Source organism: Entelurus aequoreus, linkage group LG21 (genome assembly GCF_033978785.1).
Source record: "Entelurus aequoreus isolate RoL-2023_Sb linkage group LG21, RoL_Eaeq_v1.1, whole genome shotgun sequence".
NCBI classification, from domain to species: domain Eukaryota; kingdom Metazoa; phylum Chordata; class Actinopteri; order Syngnathiformes; family Syngnathidae; genus Entelurus; species Entelurus aequoreus.
The window spans coordinates 40,152,701-40,173,953 of NC_084751.1; the positions used below are offsets into that span (position 1 = coordinate 40,152,701).

The 21,253-nt window shown below is 41.4% G+C and overlaps 1 protein-coding gene across 3 annotated transcripts in view; it reads left to right on the plus strand.

Moving 5' to 3' along the window:
* The window catches only part of phf24 (PHD finger protein 24), a 106,783-nt gene that overhangs the window by 71,594 nt on the left and 13,936 nt on the right, over positions 1 to 21,253 (plus strand). For 2 of the 3 annotated variants that reach the window (XM_062032137.1, XM_062032138.1), the window contains exons 4-7: positions 14,164 to 14,242; positions 14,503 to 14,705; positions 16,463 to 16,629; positions 21,105 to 21,137. In XM_062032137.1, the coding sequence (XP_061888121.1) occupies positions 14,164 to 14,242; positions 14,503 to 14,705; positions 16,463 to 16,629; positions 21,105 to 21,137 (482 nt within the window). The remainder of the gene's footprint in view (positions 1 to 14,163; positions 14,243 to 14,502; positions 14,706 to 16,462; positions 16,630 to 21,104; positions 21,138 to 21,253) is intronic. The other variant, XM_062032139.1, reaches the window with a different exon arrangement.

A 21,253-nucleotide genomic window follows, 5' to 3' on the forward strand; every position in this document is an offset into this window, starting at 1 on the left:
ATACGGCTAGTGTGCGAGAAGTCGATGGAGTGGACTGCCTCTTTCCAGCGCTGGTGCCTCTTCCTTCCAAGAGTGGAAAGAAGGGCAGTGGCTGAATTGTTAGCCTCCGGGCCATAGGGAGCCCGGAGGAAGGCGCTGTGGAGGGTCTCGCACTCGCCATCCCAGCATGGTTTGTAGTTCTTACGCCGGCCGCGTGGGATGGCTTTTTTGGCCGCAGATGTTAGTGCCCTACAGAAGTCCTGGTATGCCTCGTCCACGTTGGGTGTGTCTGGTGGTGGGAGACACCGTGTGGACTTGTTGGCATGGAGGCGATAGAGTTTCCAATTGGCCTTCCGGAAGTTCCATCGCTTCATCGGTCCGCTCGGAACTGTTGTCACGAGGTCGGGCACCGATATCAGCGACGGTCGGTGTTGCGACCTGGGGAACATTCCTAGAACACGTCTGTCGGGGAGCTGGGTGTCCACACCGACACTCACGAAAGCCAGGTCAGGGTTCGTGTCAGTGTTATGCCGAGCGGAGTGAAAGCTGGCTGGGCCCTTCGGGTTGTAGAGAAGGTTGAGCGAGTTGCGCTCTGCCCAGTCAGAAAGAGTTTCCCCGCTCGGTGAGGTGGTACTGTATCCCCACCGTGTATGCCGGCAGTTGAAATCACCAGCATATACACACGGTGGTTCAAGCACTGGCAGTGACACTGGCGTGAGTTGTGAGGGTGGTGGTTTGTAGACGTTGACAATTTTGATGTCGCCAACGTCCACTCGCAGCCACTCGATCTCGGAGTTGTCCGGTGATCGATCGGCGAGGGTCCAGCTCAGATCGTTGTGGACAAACGTGGCAAGGCCATGCTTCTTGCTCAGGATTGACCCAGCTAGCGTGAAGTTGGTGATCGCTAGCTTGTCCGCTGTTGGGCGGTGGGTTTCCTGAAGGAGGATGACCATGGCTTGGGTGGTGTGGGCCATGTGCTCGATGACGGATGTTTTGGCATCTGTGAGCCCTTCAACGTTCAGTTGCAGTATTCTTGGTTGGAGACCGGCAGCAGTGTTGCTACCAGATCTCCGCCCAGACTGCCCCTGGACGCCAGAACGGGAGGGTACCCGAGTTGAAAGTTTTTTGTTTCGCCGCGTTGCCATGGAGTAGAGCAGCGCGGTTACTTGCAGGGATCACGGCGTGAACGTAAACTTTCTCGATCCCTGCCGGAAAACAGCTGCCCATACGATGAAGAAGAAGCGAAACGCAACAAAAATGCAACAAACAGCGAAATATGATCTGATATACTGTATCTGATACATCACTAAGCTTTCGAACTTTGTTGTAAAAAACATAATATGACTTAATTAATTCACTTCACTTCCACTTGGTCTATTCTCCTTGTTTGGACATCTTGCTAATGCTAGGTTCACACCAACGGCGCTTTGACGGCGCTTTAAAGCGGCATGCAAAGCGGCATGCAAAGCGGCATGCAAAGCGGCATGCAAAGCGGCATGCAAAGCGGCATGCAAAGCGGCGTTAAAGCGTAACAAAGCGCGATTAAAGCGTGAGGGTCGTAATGGATCGTGGGAAAGCTTGTAGTGAAGCGGGAAATGCGGCAAGATCGGCAAACATTTTTAAACGGTTTAAAAAAATTTGGCGCTCTGTCATGAATGGAATAAAGCGCAGAGAGCGTATCAAAGCGTGACAAAGCTCAGCAAAGCTTGACTCAAAGCGTAGGAAAGCTTAACAGATCTTGGTTCAAAGCGCGGACCCCAGTCGCCACCGCATGCCACCAGACGACCCTCACGCTTTAACGCCGCTTTGCATGCCGCTTTGCATGCCGCTTTGCATGCCGCTTTGCATGCCGCTTTGCATGCCGCTTTAAAGCGCCGTTGGTGTGAACCTAGCATTACAAACGTTCGTAGCACCTCTTCCAAATGACGGCGCTTTGCTCGCCGCTTTAAAGCGCGGCAAGCGCCGTTGGTGTGAACCAGGCATAAATGTTGGTGCTTTTGTTTTCCAGGAACCAGCATTGGTCTTTCATGGCGTCATACAGTGCCCTGATTTTAAGTCTATGATATCTTTTAGTGGCAAAATACAGACGGACTAGTATGGAAAGTTAATAGATAATTAAACATATTAGTCTTCTGAATAGGTCAATATCATTTCTACCTTATATATACAGTACCTTATATATTATAAATGAATGGTCTATTTTCTATCTTTTTTCATATATAAGGTGCACCAGATTATAGTGCGCATTAAAGGAGTCATAATATTTAATTTTTTTTATGAATGTAAAACACTTCCTTGTGGTCTACATAACATGTAATGGTGGTTCTTTGGTCAAAATGTTGCATTAATTATGTTTTACAGACAATCTTCAAGCCGCTTTCTGACAGTCGCTTCAGGATGCGCCGTTTTGTGGGCGGTCTTATTTACGTGGCTCACCCTCGGCAGCGTCTTTTCTCCGTCATCTTTGTTGTAGCGGTGTAGCGTGCAAGGACGGGATTGGAAGACGTGTCAAAAGATGAAGCTAACTGTTTTAATGACATTCAGACTTTACTTCAATCAATAACGGAGCAGCATCTCCTCATCCGTGGCTCACTAGTGCAACAACAACGCCGGAAATGTGTCCCGTGAAAAACCGTCCGACTGGAACTCTCTAACAACTAAAGTTCCTTGGGTGAATAATGTAAACTCACTACACCGGTGTCAAGACGTGGATTTTTACGCAGCTTACTGCGAGGATTGTTTTCCCGGGATACAAACGGACTAGACCGGACATTGCTTGCAGGTAAAACCATGATTTATTCTTGACTATAAAGGGGTACTACAAAACAAAAGGGCGCACAAGGCGGAGGCACAACTTAACGCAGGAAACAAAAAACTAACACTTAAGTAAACTATGGACATGAAACAAAAACTTGCTAACTGTGACATGAATAAACAAAAACTTACTTTGACAAGGCATGGAACGAGCATCAAACTATGGCAAGGCATGAAACATGTCAGCACAGAGCAAGAAAAGAACATCAATGTCGCCAGGCCGACTAACTGGCAACCAAAGGCTTAAATAGTCTCTTTGATTAAAACAGGTGCGTGTGTCCAAATGAGTCAGGTGAAACCAATGAGTCGTCATGGTGACAAAACAAACAAGGAAGCGCAAGCAGGAACTAAAAGAGTCCAAAAACCAACAGAACATAACCAAACAAAACATGATCTAGACCACAGATCATGACAACCGGTATGTTTTAGCGCTTTCTTGGCGAGTTTACTGACAGATACTGTATAAGTAAGAACTTTACACTACTTTATATTAGAAATGGCAACAGTGGCGGATGAATGTCCCATAACAAGAAGATAGAGAAAAAGAAGAAGCTTATCGGACTACAAGGGCGGCAGGCAATTTTTCAGGATTTATGCAGATCCCAAATACAGATCAGCAGGTGCCAAAAGGTAAGAAACGTTGCTTTTGCATAATATTGCGAAACAAAACGGCAGATAATGTCTTACCTTATACACACACAATAATAATACTCGTATGTTTAATGCGGCGACAATCCATCAAGCGGTGCGGCTTCATAGCTTACCAAAGTCATACTAAAACATTTTGATAGATTTTTGAGCGCCGTGTGTAATGTTCTATATTTTCAATGGAACATATAAAATGTTGGTGTTGTTTACTTGAGTCATATTGCAGTCTACACGTATCTCTTATGTTTGACTGCCATCTACTGGTCACACTTATCATTACACGATGTACCAAATAAAATTGCTTCGAGGTCGGTAAGCAAAACCAGATATATTCCGCACAATAGGCGCACAGGGTTATAAGGCGCACTGTCGAGTTTTGAGAAAACAAAATGATTTTAAATGCGCCTTATAGTCCGGAAAATACGGTAGGTCAATGTCATTTGTAATCACTTTAGATTTAGAATGTTTGCTTTAGCTTATTAAAACAAAGACGCCAAACTTCTGAAGTAGAATTTTAAAGGACTTTATGTTGTATTTTTTTAAAAACAAATAGTCACCCTGATGCCTCTTCTTATCATGCCCCTGCAAGAAGCACAATGCAGTCTTCTTGCAGCTGACGAGTGCTTTTGCTGGAGAACCCTACACTGTAAAGGAGAGGCTTCACTGTGCTTCATCAGCACTGGGAAATTAAACCAAATGCCAAACACACTCAGAGAGACGGGGATGGGATGGGGTGGGATGGGGGGGGGCTATGGCTTTCAACCACTCTTGAGAAAAGGACCTCTGTCTATTGTTGCATCCTTCACTGGGATGGGAAATGTGGACCAGAGAGAGAAGGAGAAAGTTGTGTGTGTTCACTCGTGATTGTCAGCTGTTACACAAAGACATCCCTGGTGTGGCATTTAATTCCTTTTACACAGGATTTCCTCAAATGTGGATTTACAGTAAGTCCTGAAAGTAGACTGCTGTGTGAAAGACTGTTCATACAACCCATGATCCAGCTCCACTGAAATGTTTATCCTACTGTATGCCTTGGTTTTCCTCAGGATGTGGGCAAAGCACTATCATAAGCTTTGTCCCACTTAAAAGACTGGTAGAAGGAGGTGATTATGCATGTGCATGTGTGTGTATGTTAGTGATACATTTTTTGCAATTAAGATACTAAAACAAATTCAATGCAGGTCTATATACCGTATTTTTCCTGACTATAAGGCGCACTTAAAGGCCTACTGAAACCCACTACTACCGACGACGCAGTCTGATAGTTTATATATCAATGATGAAATCTTAACATTGCAACACATGCCAATACGGCCGGGTTAACTTATAAAGTGCAATTTTCAATTTCCCGGGAAACTTCCGGCTGAAAACGTCTATGTATGATGACGTTTGCGCGTGACGTCAAGGGTTGAAGCGGAAGTATTGTTTCATCGCAAAATTCCACAGTATTCTGGACATCTGTGTTGGTGAATCTTTTGCAATTTGTTCAATTAACAATGGAGACTGCAAAGAAGAAAGCTGTAGGTGGGATCGGTGTATTAGCGGCTGGCTGCAGCAACACAACCAGGAGGACTTTGAGTTGGATAGCAGACGCGCTACCGTGAGTACGCAGCTGCTTCCAGACATTTGATCGCTTGCCCGTACGTGCGTGGCGCTATGTGCATGTCACGTACGTAACTTTGGGGGAATATATGTTTCTTGCCGACTCTGATGGCGGCCGGGGTGTCGTCGAAAGCTACAACGCCGCCGCGCCGCTGTCCTCACCTGTCTGGGTTGACTTCCTCCGTCTCCGGGCTGCCGACCACACCGATCATCGTGGTGAAGTCCTTCGTCGCGCCGTCGATCGCTGGAACGCAGGTGAGCACGGGTGTTGATGAGCAGATGAGAGCTGGCGTAGGTGGAGAGCTAATGTTTTTAGCATAGCTCTGTCGAGGTCCCGTAGCTAAGTTAGCTTCAATGGCGTCGTTAGCAACAGCAATGCTAGGCTTCGCCAGGCTGGAAAGCATTAACCGTGGGGTTACAGGTCCAGTGTTTGGTTCGGTGTCTCCTGATAGTAGTATTGTTGATCTTCTGTCTATCCTTCCAGTCAGGGGATAATTTATTTTGTTTCTATCTGCATTTAAGCACGATGCTATCACGTTAGCTCCGTAGCTAAAGTGCTTTGCCGATGTATTGTCGTGGAGATAAAAGTCACTGTGAATGTCCATTTCGCGTTCTCGACTCTCATTTTCAAGAGGATATAGTATCTGAGGTGGTTTAAAATACAAATCCGTGATCCACAATAGAAAAAGGAGAAAGTGTGGAATCCAATGAGCCCTTGTACCTAAGTTACGGTCAGAGTGAAAAAAGATACATCCTGCACTGCACTCTAGTCCTTCACTCTCACGTTCCTCATCCACGGATCGTCGCTTTCTTGGTCCAAATCGCTCTCGCTGCTGGTGTAAACAATGGGGAAATGTGAGGAGCCTTTCAACCTGTGACGTCACGCTACTTCCGGTACAGGCAAGGCTTTTTTTATCAGCGACCAAAACTTTATCGTCGATGTTCTCTACTAAATCCTTTCAGCAAAAATATGGCAATATCGCGAAATGATCAAGTATGACACATAGAATGGATCTGCTATCCCCGTTTAAATAAGAAAATTTCATTTCAGTAGGCCTTTAATATCCTTTCATTTTCTCAAAACTCGACAGTGCGCATTTTAACCCGGTGCGCCTTATGTACGGAATAATTTTGGTTGTGCTTACCGACCTCGAAGCTATTTTATTTGGTACATGGTGAAATGATAAGTGTAACCAGTAGAGGGCAGTCATACATAAGAGATACGTATGGACTGCAATATGATGGCAGTCACACATAAGAGATACGTGTAGACTGCAATATGACTCAAGTAAACAACACCAACATTTTCTATGTTCCATTGAAAATATAGAACATTACACACGGCGCTATAAAAAATCTAACAAAATGTTTTAGTACGACTTTGGTAAGCTATGATGGATTATCCTGTGCTTCAACATACTGTTTTTGATTGATTTTTTTTTTTTGTAAAATTATTTGATTTAGCGAAGAAAAATCCATAAATTAGCCGCTCTGTCTTATAAACCGCAAGGTTCAAAGTGTAGTACTAAAGTAGTGGCTTATAGTCCGAAATTTACGTTACTATCGCTAATAAGTTAGAGCAGGCCTGGGCAGTTAATTTGACTTGGGGGGCCAAATTTAGAGAAAAAAATATAACTGGGGGCCGGTATATCTGATTTTTAGGAACACTAATACAAAACCTCACAATAATGTCTGATTGAATGCTAAAAATGTTATGACAGACCGACTTAAAAACGGAATGGAATTTTACATTTTTTTTACTGAATGAGACACCCAGAATGTACATGAAAATAAACAATGTGGGATTTACAATATTAACCTCTTATGGCCCAAGCTGTTTGTTTACATGCTTTTTTTATTTCTCTCTGCTATTTGGGCTTATTGGACCCTAATTAGAATAAAAACTAAAAATCATCTTTTAATATGATGTACTTAGTCCATAAGTGCACAAACGTGTACCTCATGTGTAGTGACATGCACATTTTTATTTTTACACTTTTTTTTCCAAATTCCATTGTATGTTATACTCTTCTGACACCACTAGATGGCAGTATATGTGTCAATATGTTGCCATAAGACCCCAATTCAGTAGTGTACACAATTTTGGAAATAAGAGCTAAAAGGTGCTGTCCACGCATGTGGCCACTCAGGCCTTTAGAGGTTATCTATGAACAATAAAACACTGAATATTGACAACATATGAACGTCACACCCCCTCTCCATCGACATATTTTACAATCAAGCGAAACGCAACAAAAATGCAACAAACACAGCAAAATATGAACGCGAAGGGTAAAAAAAAAAACACCTACAATCCGATATATCTGATATATCACTAAGATTTTGAACTCTGTTGTAAAAATCTCCTTCCGCGTCTGTCCCTGACACCCGCATTTCAGGCTGGCCGCTCTGGAAACACTCTGTGGAAACGCTCCCCACCCACACTGCTTGGGGCCTCGTCTGAGCCGCTGTGACTTAGATTACCATAGTAACTAATTAGATTACCATAGTAACTAGTATATCATGCAATAGCGCAGCTTCCAACCATTGAAATACTTTGTACAGTTCAAGACTTACGGTCATTTGAAAACATCACTGCACATCATAATGGCAGCTACAGTTTCCATCTTAAAGATCTAAAAAAATTATTTGGGAATGTCGGGCAGGCCAGATTGAAAAGCTTAACGGGCCCCCGGGCATTAATTTGCCCAGGTCTGTTATAGCGTATATATACTGTACATCTATGTTATGCGTGATCACAGCCAAAAAAATTGTGTCCATAATAAATATTATAACAACTCATATATATTATACTAGAGATGTCCGATAATGGCTTTTTTGCCGATATCGGATATTCCGATATTGTCCAACTCTTAATTACCGATTCCGATATCAACCGATACCGATATATACAGTCGTGGAATTAACACATTATTATGCCTAATTTTGTTGTGATGCCCCGCTGGATGCATTAAACAATGTTACAAGGTTTTCCAAAATAAATCAACTCAAGTTATGGAAAAAAAATGCCAACATGGCACTGCCATATTTATTATTGAAGTCACAAAGTGCAATATTTTTTTTTAACATGCCTCAAAACAGCAGCTTGGAATTTGGGACATGCTCTCCCTGAGAGAGCATGAGGAGGTTGAGGTGGGCGGGGTTGGGGGGGGATAAGGGGTAGCGAGGGGTGTCTATTGTAGCTTCCCGGAAGAGTTAGTGCTGCAAGGGGTTCTGGGTATTTGTTTATGTTGTGTTACGGTGCGGATGTTCTCCCGAAATGTGTTTGTCATTCTTGTTTGGTGTGGGTTCACAGTGTGGCGCATATTTTTAACAGTGTTAAAGTTGTTTATGCAGGCACCCTCAGTGTGACCTGTATGGCTGTTGACCAAGTACGCGTTGCATTCACTTGTGTGTGTGAAAAGCCGTAGCGGCACGCAAAGGCAGTGCCTTTAAGGTTTATTGGCGCTCTGTACCTCTCCCTACGTCCGTGTACACAGTTTTAAAAAGTCATACATTTTAATTTTTGAGACCGATACCGATCATTTTGAAACCGATACCGATAATTTCCGATTTTAAAGCATTTATCGACTGATAATATCGGCAGTCCGATATTATCGGACATCTCTATATTATACTATATAATTATTAAAGATGCATCAATAAGTGATTTATAATGCAATCATAGCCCCTAACTTGTATTCGATATGTGAGGTGCCTTAAGATTTCCACCCCCAAAAGACACCTTGTGCGCCATTGAGGTGTTATGTTGTTCTCAGATGGGGAGACACACTTTTCCACTGCATCGCCTTTAGCTGTCTCATCAGCAGGACAATACTTGTCTTTCTCTCACGTCTTGCACTTGTCGCAGTTAACATTCCAATTTGATATCCAGTATAATGCTTTTTATTTTCATATGAAGTCCGGTTAAAAAATGTCAACAAAAGAAGATAATAAATACAGCCCAAAAATATATGTTTGGCAGAAATGTGATGTGTCATTTCACTGAGCTGCAAGGGTAGGATTAAAAAATGATATGGTGTTATTGCACTTCATCCCTTTGGGCCAAATACTGCGTTACACTTTTTAGGGTCAGAATTGAAAATGAATCAAATATTGGATAGAGAAATGTGTTGGACATACAAAACTGTGAATTATTTGGGACTGATATTTATACTGTTATGCAGACACCATTTCACTTGCACTCACAGTTTGTTATTTTGATCAACATGAGAAAGTCAAAAAGGAAAGCAGTTCCAAAATAATGTTCATAGCATAATACAGTGGTTCTCAAATGGGGGTACGCGTACCCCTGGGGGTACTTGAAGGTATGCCAAAGGGTACGTGAGATTTTTTTTTTAAATATTCTAAAAATAGCAGCAATTCAAAAATCCTTTAAATATATTTATTGAATAATACTTCAACAAAATATGAATGTAAGTTCATAAACTGAACATCAAATCAAGTAGGCTATTCCATTCATTACAATCCAACAATGCAATATTCAGTGTTGACAGGTAGATTTTTTGTGGACATGTTCCATAAATATTGATGTTAAAGATTTCGTTTTTTGTGAAGAAATGTTTAGAATTTAGTTCATGAATCCAGATGGATCTCTATTACAATCCCCAAAGAGGGCACTTTAAGTTGAAGATTACTTCTATGTGTAGAAATCTTTCTTTATAATTGAATCACTTGTTTATTTTTCAACAAGTTTTTAGTTATTTTTATATCTTTTTTTCCAAATAGTTCAAGTAAGACCACTACAAATGAGCAATATTTTGCACTGTTATACAATTTAATAAATCAGAAACTGATGACATAGTGCTGTATTTTACTTCTTTATCTCTTTTTTTCAACCAAATATGCTTTGCTCTGATTAGGGGGTACTTGAATTAAAAAAAAATTCACAGGGGGTACATCACTGACTGAAAAAAGGTTGAGAACCACTGGCATAATACACCGTTACCGTATTTTCTGGACTGTAAGGCGCCCTTAAAATCATTTTTTCCCCTCAAAACTTGACAGTGCGCCTTATAACCCGGTGCGCCTAATGTACGGAATAATTCTGGTTTTGCTTACCGACCTCGAAGCTATTTTATTTGGTACATGGTGTAACAATAAGTGTGACCAGTAGATGGCAGTCAAACATAAGAGAGACATGTAGACTGCAATGTAATGGCAGTCACACATAAGGGATATGTGTAGACTGCAATATGACTCAAGTAAACAACACCAAAATTTTAGGAGTTCCATTGAAAATATAGAACATTACACACGGCGCTCAAGAATCTATCAAAATGTTTTAGTACGACTTTGGTAAGCTATGAAGCCGCACCGCTTGATGGATTGTACTGTGCTATTGTTATGGTGTGTGTATAAGGTAAGACATATTATCTGGCGTTTTGTTTCGTAATATTATGCAAAAGCAACTTTTCTTACCTTCTGATACCTGCTGATCTGTATTTGGGATCTGCATAAGTCTTGAAAAATTGCATATGCCCGCCTTTTTTCTCTATCTTCTTGTTATGGGACATTCATCCTCCACTGTTGCCATTTCTAATATAAAGTAGTGTAAAGTCCTTACTTATATCTGTCAGTAAACTCGCCATGAAAGCGCTAAAACATACCGGTGTAGTGAGTTTACATTATTCACCCAAGGAACTTTAGTTATTAAGAGAGTTCTGGTCGGACTGTTTTTCACGGGACGTATGAGGAGATGCTGCTCCGTTATTGATTTAAGTAAAGTTAGCTCCATCTTTTGACACTTCTTCCACTCCCGTCCTTGCACGCTACACCGCTACAACTAAGATGGCGGGGAGAAGACGCTGTCGAAGGTGAGCCACGTAAATAAGACCGCCCACAAAACGGCGCATCCTGAAGCGACTGTCAGAAAGCTGCTTGAAGATGATCTGTAAAACATCATCTATGCAACTGTAGAAGTCGCTGCCTAGCGGTTCCACTGATATACACGTCACCACAGACAGGCGTGCAAAGTTGGCAAAGTTTTAATGATTTTGACAAGATCATTCAAAAATGCTTTTCAGCAGGTTGTGACTTTGCAGTCACTCCAAATCCTTTTAAAGACAACCGGTGATTAGATAACTTGTACCACCTGGGAGATCTAATCACCTGTTCAGCTGTGTCTCGTCAGCACTGCCACGCCCCCGTCTGATGGTGCTCTGTCCTCAGCACCATGGACAGAGGCGGTGACCTCCGCTCCTGCAGGCAGCGCTGGCCACACCTCCCTCCACAGCAACATTTTGACCAAAGAACCACCATTACATGTTATGTAGACCACAAGGAAGTGTTTTCATCTTAGAAAAAAAATGATTACATGACTCCTTTAATGTCCCTTATATATGAAAAAAGATAAAAATAGACCATTCATCGGCAGTGCGCCTTATAATCCGGTGCGCCCTATGGTTTGGAAAATACAGTATTTTCTTTAAGAATGTAGTAAACTTTTGAGTATAAGACACTTCAAATAAAATCCTATAAAATACTTGTAGATGCAGTAGTAAAAGTGGGCTTTAATGGTAGGATCATTCAAAATCACAATGGGATGACAGCTTTGCAATTGAATGTCTATTCAAGAATTTCATTTAAGAAGATTAAGTACATTGAAATTTAAAAACCTAAACCTCCTCAGTTGTCATTCATTTCACAAGGCGATGGATTGTAATCCCTTTGCTTGCTTATACCAAGAGAACCAGCATTATGTTAGCATGAATGATCACAGTGGAACATTTCGAACAGATTTATCCTGATCTTTCTTATTGTGACACATCAATAGTCATTTCTCCAAACACATCAATAGTCATTTCTCCGAACAACCTAATAAATTGCAAGGTGCTACAAGGGTTATTTACGGAGACACTGCGGTCAAGGACTGATTCACACAACTCAGCCCACTATAAATGTAGCAATAGTTTATTCAGAGCCGGTATGTAAAGAGTGTTTGCTCCAAAATACGATTTGAATCTGCTTAGTTAGTTTATTATTATTTCTTCGGTCAGTGGTCAACGAAATAAACAAACAGTTTTACATTTCATTTCTTTTCATTTTTATTTATCTCCTTCATTGATGTGCATCTTTGATAGACAATTATACCACAATTATTCAGTTATACAGTGACACACCAATGCCTGAGAAGGAGCAGGATGAAGAAAAATCTTATATTTTCCTGCCCCCTTCAACATAATACGTAGTCTTACTTAATGATATACACTACCGTTCAAAAGTTTGGGGTCACATTGAAATGTCCTTATTTTTTAAGGAAAAGCACTGTACTTTTCAATGAAGATAACTTTAAACTAGTCTTAACTTTAAAGAAATACACTCTATACATTGCTAATTTGGTAAATGATTAATTCTAGCTGCAAATGTCTGGTTTTTGGTGCAATATCTACATAGGTGTATAGAGGCCCATTTCCAGAAACTATCACTCCAGTGTTCTAATGGTACAATGTGTTTGCTCATTGGCTCAGAAGGCTAATTGGTGATTAGAAAACCCTTGTGCAATCATGTTCACACATCTGAAAACAGTTTAGCTCGTTACAGAAGCTACAAAACTGACCTTCCTTTGAGCAGATTGAGTTTCTGGAGCATCACATTTGTGGGGTCAATTAAACACTCAAAATGGCCAGAAAAAGAGAACTTTCATCTGAAACTCGACAGTCTATTCTTGTTCTTAGAAATGAAGGCTATTCTACAAAATTGTTTGGGTGACCCCAAACTTTTGAACGGTAGTGTATAAACCAACAATTACATCCAAATACAACGAAAACAAATATTGTGTTGAAATCTGGGGTAACAATTACAAATCAAACATCAATTCTATATTCTTACTTCAAAAGAAAACCATTAGAATTGTAAATTATGCAAATTATCATGACCATACCAATGCTCTGTTTATTAAATTAAAAACATTAAAACTGCACGATCTTGTTGACCTCAACACTGCTATTGTGACGTATAAAGCTCATAACCACATGCTGCCTGGGTGTCTACAGGAGAGGTTCAAACCTAGGGAGAGTCCCTATGACCTCAGAGGTTCAGCTGTCTTCCAGAAAGCTAAAATAAGAACGAGCTTAAAAAGTAGATGTGTTTCTGTCAGGGGGGGTTCATCTGTGGAACAGCTTGGATGATTCCTTAAAATGTTCCAGTTCCATTCACACATTTAAAAAAAACTTTAAGACCAATGTCTTGGACAAATATATCAGCCTTGAATCAACACAGTAGTTAATACTTTGATCAATGTTAATTAAAAACTAAATGTGGGATATAAATAATAATGGAAGTATAATTGTTTGTATATAGTATATAATTGGTGCAAAGGTTTAACATGTGTACAAGGATATTTCACATGTCTTTACTGTGTATATAATTGAACAGTATTTATGTTGTGTACAATGTGTATTTATAATATGTTGCGAAAAGGAAATTTCATATTTTTTTTGGAAGCTCATCTCGTCCTTGACTTTGTTTATAGGGTAAGGCGCAATAAGTGTTCAACTTCAGCTTAAACCCTTTCGGTCTGCAACATTTTTTTTTTTTAAATTTATGAATGTACAACTGCTTGTTTATGAATGTACATCTGTTTGTTTATGTAAAACTGTTTGTTTATTTTGTTGACCATTGACCGAAGAAATAATAAACTAACTAACTAACTAATTGTTACCCCAGATTTCAACACACTAATTAAGATATGGGAGTAACATTCTTCAAAGTATCTTTGAAGAAGTGCGTTACTCTCTTTGACACCTTTATTATCTATCTGATTCTAAAGCTTTTTTTGTCCAGGCTTCCAAAAAACAGTTGTTTTTCCGCTCAGGTACAGACTTGAATCAGAAGGCGAGAATATGTCACGTCTTATTCAGTGTTCTTTGAATTGATTTTTAGACTGTTTGTGTATAAAACGTTGTTCTGAACCTTGTGGACAGCCAGTCTGAAGGCTCTGATATCTCTAAATATAACATACACCTTGTTTCTTTAAATAGAGCCTGGAATATTATTAGTCCTTGTCTTATTATAATCCTTTTGTCTGTGTTTAAATTGCTTTGAGCTCTAAAGGAGGTGACACAATTACCCAAAATCCTACCTTTTCTTTTTTTGCAGGATAATTTGAACCTCCTGCTAACAGAAGAAGAAATGTATAGCCTTATGGAGACCTTTAAGCAGTGTAAGCTCATTCCAGGTGAGTCATTTAATGACAAAAAGATCAGCTGTAACTGCAATTGCTATAATAATAAATAATGGTGAAGATTGCTCATGTGTATAGGTATAACAGCTGGCAATATTAATTGGCTCTTAAGGACCCGAGGTATTACTCTATAGACCCGTGGGAGATGGTCTTTCTTTTATATGAAACATGTCACCAGAAGTTAATTATAACTGGAGAAATGCTTTGTGTGACTAACAAGGTTGGATGTGGTGAATTGTTCCCTGTCGCTGTAGAGTCATGCCTGGTGTCGGACGAGTTGCTGCAGTACCACCACTTTGTATCCAAGCAGCAGTTTGATAAGGATCTGACCGATGAGCAGGAGGAGGAGGTCCTCTCTCAGTTTGCAGCCCTGGATCCTGACAAGAAGGGTCACATTGAGTGGCCCGACTTTCTCTACTTTGAGTCCCTGGCAGTTTTGAGGAAGTTTCGCACAGAGGTAAAGGATGAAATGTAGAATGATGGGTTGAAGTACTTATTGCCAATTGTTCACAGAAAACCAAGATAGTACTTTCGTGTGTGCAATCTTAGCCCCACACACTTGTTTTTAGTTCTGCACCAGCCACAATGTTCAACAAATCTACTTGTAACTTTCAAGGTGTTGTATATTTAATGGTAGTGTGCTGGGTGATGAGCCAAGAAAACGCCAACGAGAAATCGTCGAACAAAAAGCTTTATTTGTTTTAGCGAGCCTCAGACTGGAACTGAGATAGAATATGGGCCTGATCAATCCTCTGCTGTCTTCTTGGACAACTGTGCTTAAATACCTTTTACACGAAGACAGTTACTCTTTGTTGTTCTAGCCTTGGGGCCGGTCAGTCAACCTATTTCCTGTGATCAGTTTAACTTAAGTTCAATTCGGTCCAGATACAGAACATTACTTAATGCAAAAATCTGGTTTACCGCCTTGAATGCACAGATTTCATTGGCTGTGCAGTATCATGTGGGCTGATTGTAACTTGCATGCAATTGGTCAGTGAATTTCCTGATCCGATAACCCAATGCCACAAAGTCTACGAAACCGCACCGATTAAAATAGAAGTGTTCCGTCAAAACTTCAAGTACCTAAATAATTGACTATAGGTCCAGGTCTGTATCGGATGGCGTGTCTGGGTTCGTACTTGGATCATGGTCTGCCAGTTAGCGATTCCTGCTCTGTGGTAACACCATCTGTTGTTTCGGATTATTATTTTTGGAGAAATACTGAGTTTAAGATGATGTTGTTTCATATTTTGAGGAAGTTTCGCACTGAGGTAAAGAATGCAATGTAGAATGAAGGGCTGAAGTACTTATTCGAGCCTGCTCCAACTGCCAATTGTTCACAGAAAACCCAGATAGTATTTTCTTGTGTGCACTCTTCGCCCCATGCACTTGTTTTTAGTTCTGCACCAGCCACAATGTTCAACAAATCTACTTGTAACTTTCAAGGTGTTGTATATTTAATGGTCGTGTGCTGGGTGATGAGCCAAGAAAACGCCAACGAGGAATCATCGAACAAAAAGCTTTATTTGTTTCAGCAAGCCTCAGACTGGAACTGCAGATTCCAGGAGATAGAATATGGGCCTGACCACTCCTCTGCTGACTTCTTGGACAACTGTCCTTAAATATCTTTTACACGAAGACAATTACTCTTTGTTGTTCTAGCCTTGGGGCCGGTCAGTCAACCTATTTCCTGTGATCGGTTTGAGTCGGGTGACCGCCGACCCCTATCCTCTACTCCTACTTGTGAGGGCTTCCTACCAGATGTTGCTAATTTCTTTGCACTTCCTCCTAAAATCCAAACCTGCATTCCTGTAGTATTCCAATTTCCTAAGGGCAAGGGCCACCACTCTCTGGAGCGCTTGTGATGGACATGAGCACTTTTGACCTTAGTAGAATAATCCTCCCAAAGGATTCTGTGACCAAATACAAACACATGCCAGCTCACAATCATATAAGAACATGATACATGGTATAATTCACCACAAAGGACAATTGTCAACACAGTAGTCCTACTGATGTTACCAAATTCAATGTGATTGATGTATTGTGCCCTGGCTGATTGTCAGCACTTGGTTCATTTTGTGTTTCAATGCAATTTGCAAAGTCCTTTTTTAAACAATCTAGTCATGACTTAAGTGTTAGTGTTTAAAATTATGTTGTTTTATATCTTCGGTCAATAAGGGACTAATTACAGACAGGTTCTGATTTTTGTAGAACTCACTGGTGCGCCTGCTGACCGCCAAGGAAAGAGACACCGCTCGGTCAGTGTTCCTGGGCCTGGACTTGGATGAGGATGGGTTGATCACAAGAGCAGAATGTCGCCAGGCCCAACAATCCTGGTTCAACAAGCTCAACAAAGATTCGCAGTCCTGCAATGTGAGGTGAGTCTTTCATTTTGAAGGCAACACAATACATACGTGCACGTTCTCATTCATAAAGATGCAAACTAGTTGGAGAACAATGTTGGCTTTTGAGAGCTCATTTACCTTTAAAGCAAAGCTACTTTGATTATTGAGTTTGTGACAAAGGAGTTAGCATTAATGATGACTAATTTTCAACATGCTTTCTATTAGTTATCGTACTTCAATGTTGTTTACACTTAAAAATGCATCTAAAACCAGCTTCCTATATTTATTGAATACACATGCTACATTATGGTCATTTTAAACTAAGGTTGTACGGTATACCGGTACTAGTATAGTATCGCGGTACTAATGAATCAAAAACGGTACGCTTAACCAAGAGCTTGCAAACATAGCCTGTCTCGGCATGGTTCGTGAGACAGGTGGTCGTTCTCCTCAGAGTCTCACAGCCAACGCGCTGTGTGTAAGGTGTTCCGCAAGGTTCTATACTAAGTCCAATACTCTTCAAGGCCTACTGAAATGCGATTTTCTTATTTAAACGGGGATAGCAGGTCCATTCTATGTGTCATACTTGATCATTTCGCAATATTGCCATATTTTTGCTGAAAGGATTTAGTAGAGAATATCGACGATAAAGTTCACAACTTTTGGTTGCTGATAAAAAAGCCTTGCCTGTACCGGAAGTAGCAGACGATATGCGCGTGACGTCACAGGTTGTGGAGCTCCTCACATCTGCACATTGTTTCCAATCATGGCCACCAGCAGCGAGAGCAATTCGGACCGAGAAAGCGACGATTTCCCCATTAATTTGAGCGAGGATGAAAGATTCGTGAATGAGGAAAGTGAGAGTGAAGGACTAGAGGGCAGTGGAAGCGATTCAGATAGGGAAGATGCTGTGAGAGGCGGGTGGGACCTGATATTCAGCTGGTAATGACTAAAACAGTAAATAAACACAAGACATATATATACTCTATTAGCCACAACACAACCAGGCTTATATTTATTATGCCACAAATGAATCCTGCATAACAAACGCCTCCCCCCTCTCGTTCATATAACCCACCAATACAAATCAAACACCCGCACAACACACTCAATCCCACAGCCCAAAGTACCGTTCACCTCTCCAAAGTTCATACAGCACATATATTTCCCCAAAGTTACGTACGTGACATGCACATAGCGGCACGCACGTACGGGCAAGCGATCAAATGTTTGGAAGCCGCAGCTGCGTACTCACGGTACCGCGTCTGCGTATCCAACTCAAAGTCCTACTGGTAAGAGTCTCTGTTGTCCCAGTTCTCCACAGGCCAATGGTAAAGCTTGACTGTCATCTTTCGGGAATGTAAACAATGAAACATCGGCTGTGTTTGTGTTGCTGCAGCCGGCCGCTAATACACCGCTTCCCACCTACAGCTTTCTTCTTTGCTGTCTCCATTGTTTATTGAACAAATTGCAAAAGATTCACCAACACAGATGTCCAGAATACTGTGGAATTTTGCGTTGAAAACAGACGACTTAATAGCTGGCCACAATGCTGTCCCAAAATGTCCTCTACAAAACGTGACGTCACGCACAGGCGTCATCATACCGAGACGTTTTCAGCAGGATATTTCGCGCGAAATTCAAAATTGCACTTTACTAATCTAACCCGGCCGTATTGGCATGTGTTGCAATGTTAAGATTTCATCATTGATATATAAACTATCAGACTGCGTGGTCGGTAGTAGTGGGTTTCAGTATGCCTTTCAATATTAATATTACCGTATTTTCCGGACTATAAGGTGGACTTAAAATCCATTTTTTCCCCTCAAAACTCTACAGTGCGCCTTATGACCCGGTGCGCCTAATGTACCGAATGATTCTGGTTTTGCTTACCGACCTCGAAGCTACTTTATTTGGTACATGGTGAAATGATAGGTGTGACCAGTCTATGGCAGTCAAGAAATACGTGTAGACTGCAGTATGACTCAAGTAAACAACACCAACATTTCATCTGTTCCATTAAAAATATAGAACATTACACACGGCGCTCAAAAATCTATCAAAATTATTTAGTACGACTTTGGTAAGCTATGAAGCCGCACCGCTTGATGGATTGTACTGTGCTTCAACATACGAGTGCTATTATGATGTGTGTATAAGGTAAGACATATTATCTGGCATTTTGTTTCGCAATATTATGCAAAAGCAACTTTTCTTACCCTCTGGTACCTGCTGATCTGTATTTGGGATCTGCATAAGTCCTGAAAAATTGCGCGCAGCCGCCATTGTAGTCCGTGTCGACACCGTAGTCGATAAGCTTCTTTTTTTTCTCTATCTTCTTGTTATGGGACATTCATCCTCCGTTGTTGCCATTTCTAATATAAAGTAGTGTAAAGTTCTTACTTATATCTGTCAGTAAACTCGCCATGAAAGCGCTAAAACATACCGGTGTAGTGAGTTTACATTATTCACCCAAGGAACTTTATTACAGAGTTCCGGTCGGACGGTTTTTCACGGTTGTTGCACTAGTGAGCCACGGATGAGGAGATGCTGCTCCGTTATTGATTGAAGTAAAGTCTGAATGTCATTAAAACAGTTAGCTCCATCATTTGACACTTCTTCCACTCCCGTCCTTGCACGCTACACCGCTACAACAAAGATGACGGGGAGAAGACGCTGTCAAAGTTGAGCCACGTAAATAAGACCGCCCACAAAACGGCGCATCATGAAGAGACACTCAGAAAGCGACTTGAAATTGGTCTGTAAAACATAATCTATGCAACATTTTGACCAAAGAACCACCATTACATGTTATGTAGACCACATGGAAGTGTTTTACATTTAGAAAAAAATCATTATATGACCCCTTTAAAGGCCTACTGAAATGCAATTTTTTTATTTAAACGGGGATAGCAGATCCATTCTATGTGTCATACTTGATCATTTCGCGATATTGCCATATTTTTGCTGAAAGGATTTAGTAGAGAACATCGACGATAAAGTTCGCAACTTTTGGTCGCTGATAAAAAAAGCCTTGCCTGTACCGGAAGTAGCGTGACGTCACAGGTTGAAGGGCTCCTCACATTTCCCCGTTGTTTACACCAACAGCGAGAGCGATTCGGACCGAGAAAGCGACGATTACCCCATTAATTTGAGCCAGGATGAAAGATTCGTGGATGAGGAACGTGAGAGTGAAGGACTAGAGTGCAGTGCAGGACGCATCTCTGACTGTAACTTAGGTACAAGCTGGCTCATTGGATTCCACACTCTCTCCTTTTTCTATTGTGGATCACGGATTTGTATTTTAAACCACCTCGGATACTATATCCTCTTGAAAATGAGAGTCGAGAACGCGAAATGGACATTCACAGTGACTTTTATCTCCACGACAATACATCGGCGAAACACTTTAGCTACGGAGCTAACGTGATAGCATCGAGCTTTACTGCAGATAGAAACAAAAGAAATAAACCCCTGACTGGAAGGATAGACAGAAAATCAACAATACTATTAAACCATGGACATGTAACTACACGGTTAATGCTTTCCAGCCTGACGAAGCTTAACAATGCTGTTGCTAACGACGCCATTGAAGCTAACTTAGCAACGAGACCTCACAGAGCTATGCTAAAAACATTAGCTATCCACCTACGCCAGCCAGCCCTCATCTGCTCATCAACACCCGTGCTCACCTGCGTTCCAGCGATCGACGGAGCGACGAAGGACTTCACCCGATCATCCGTGCGGTCGCCGGCTAGCGTCAGCTAGCGCGTCTGCTATCCAAGTCAAAGTCCTCCTGCTTGTGTTGCTGCAGCCAGCCGCTAATACACCGATCCCACCTACAACTTTCTTCTTTGCAGTCTTCATTGTTCATTAAACAAATTGCAAAAGATTCACCAACACAGATGTCCAGAATACTGTGGAATTTTGCGATGAAAACAGAGCTTTTTTGTATTGGATTCAATGGTGTCCGAATACTTCCGTTTCAACGATTGACGTCACGCGCATACGTCATCATACATAGACGTTTTCAACCGGAAGTTTAGCGGGAAATTTAAAATTGCACTTTATAAGTTAACCCGGCCTTATTGGCATGTGTTGCAATGTTAAGATTTCATCATTGATATATAAACTATCAGACTGCGTGGTCGGTAGTAGTGGCTTTCAGTAGGCCTTTATTAATGCGCCTTATAATCTGGTGTGCCTTTGTATGAAAAAAGACGTGAATAGACGCGCTCATCGACAGTGCGCTTTATAATCCGGTGCGCCCTTTGGTCCGTAAAATACGGTACTCACTGTTTGTATGTAGTGTGTCACTAGTGGAAGTCATATCTCATCCTTTGCTTCTGTAAAATCCCCCATATTAACTGTGCATGAGTCCTTTTCACCACTGAACTTCACGCTCTTCATTCATCCTGTGCTGTATGATTTCACATGCCATTCCATGCCATGCTGCTCACCTGTTGACCACCACCACCACCACCACCACCACCACCACCACCACACAGACTAATGGGACTCTGCGCTCCTTTAAGTTGTGGGTGAGTGTTACTCAGCACTGGGCATGACTCGTCTCATCTCCCTCCACTCCAGGCAGTGCTCAAGTGCGCTCAGACAACCTTGCCCGTTTATACTCTTGACCAGCATGCTGCAATCA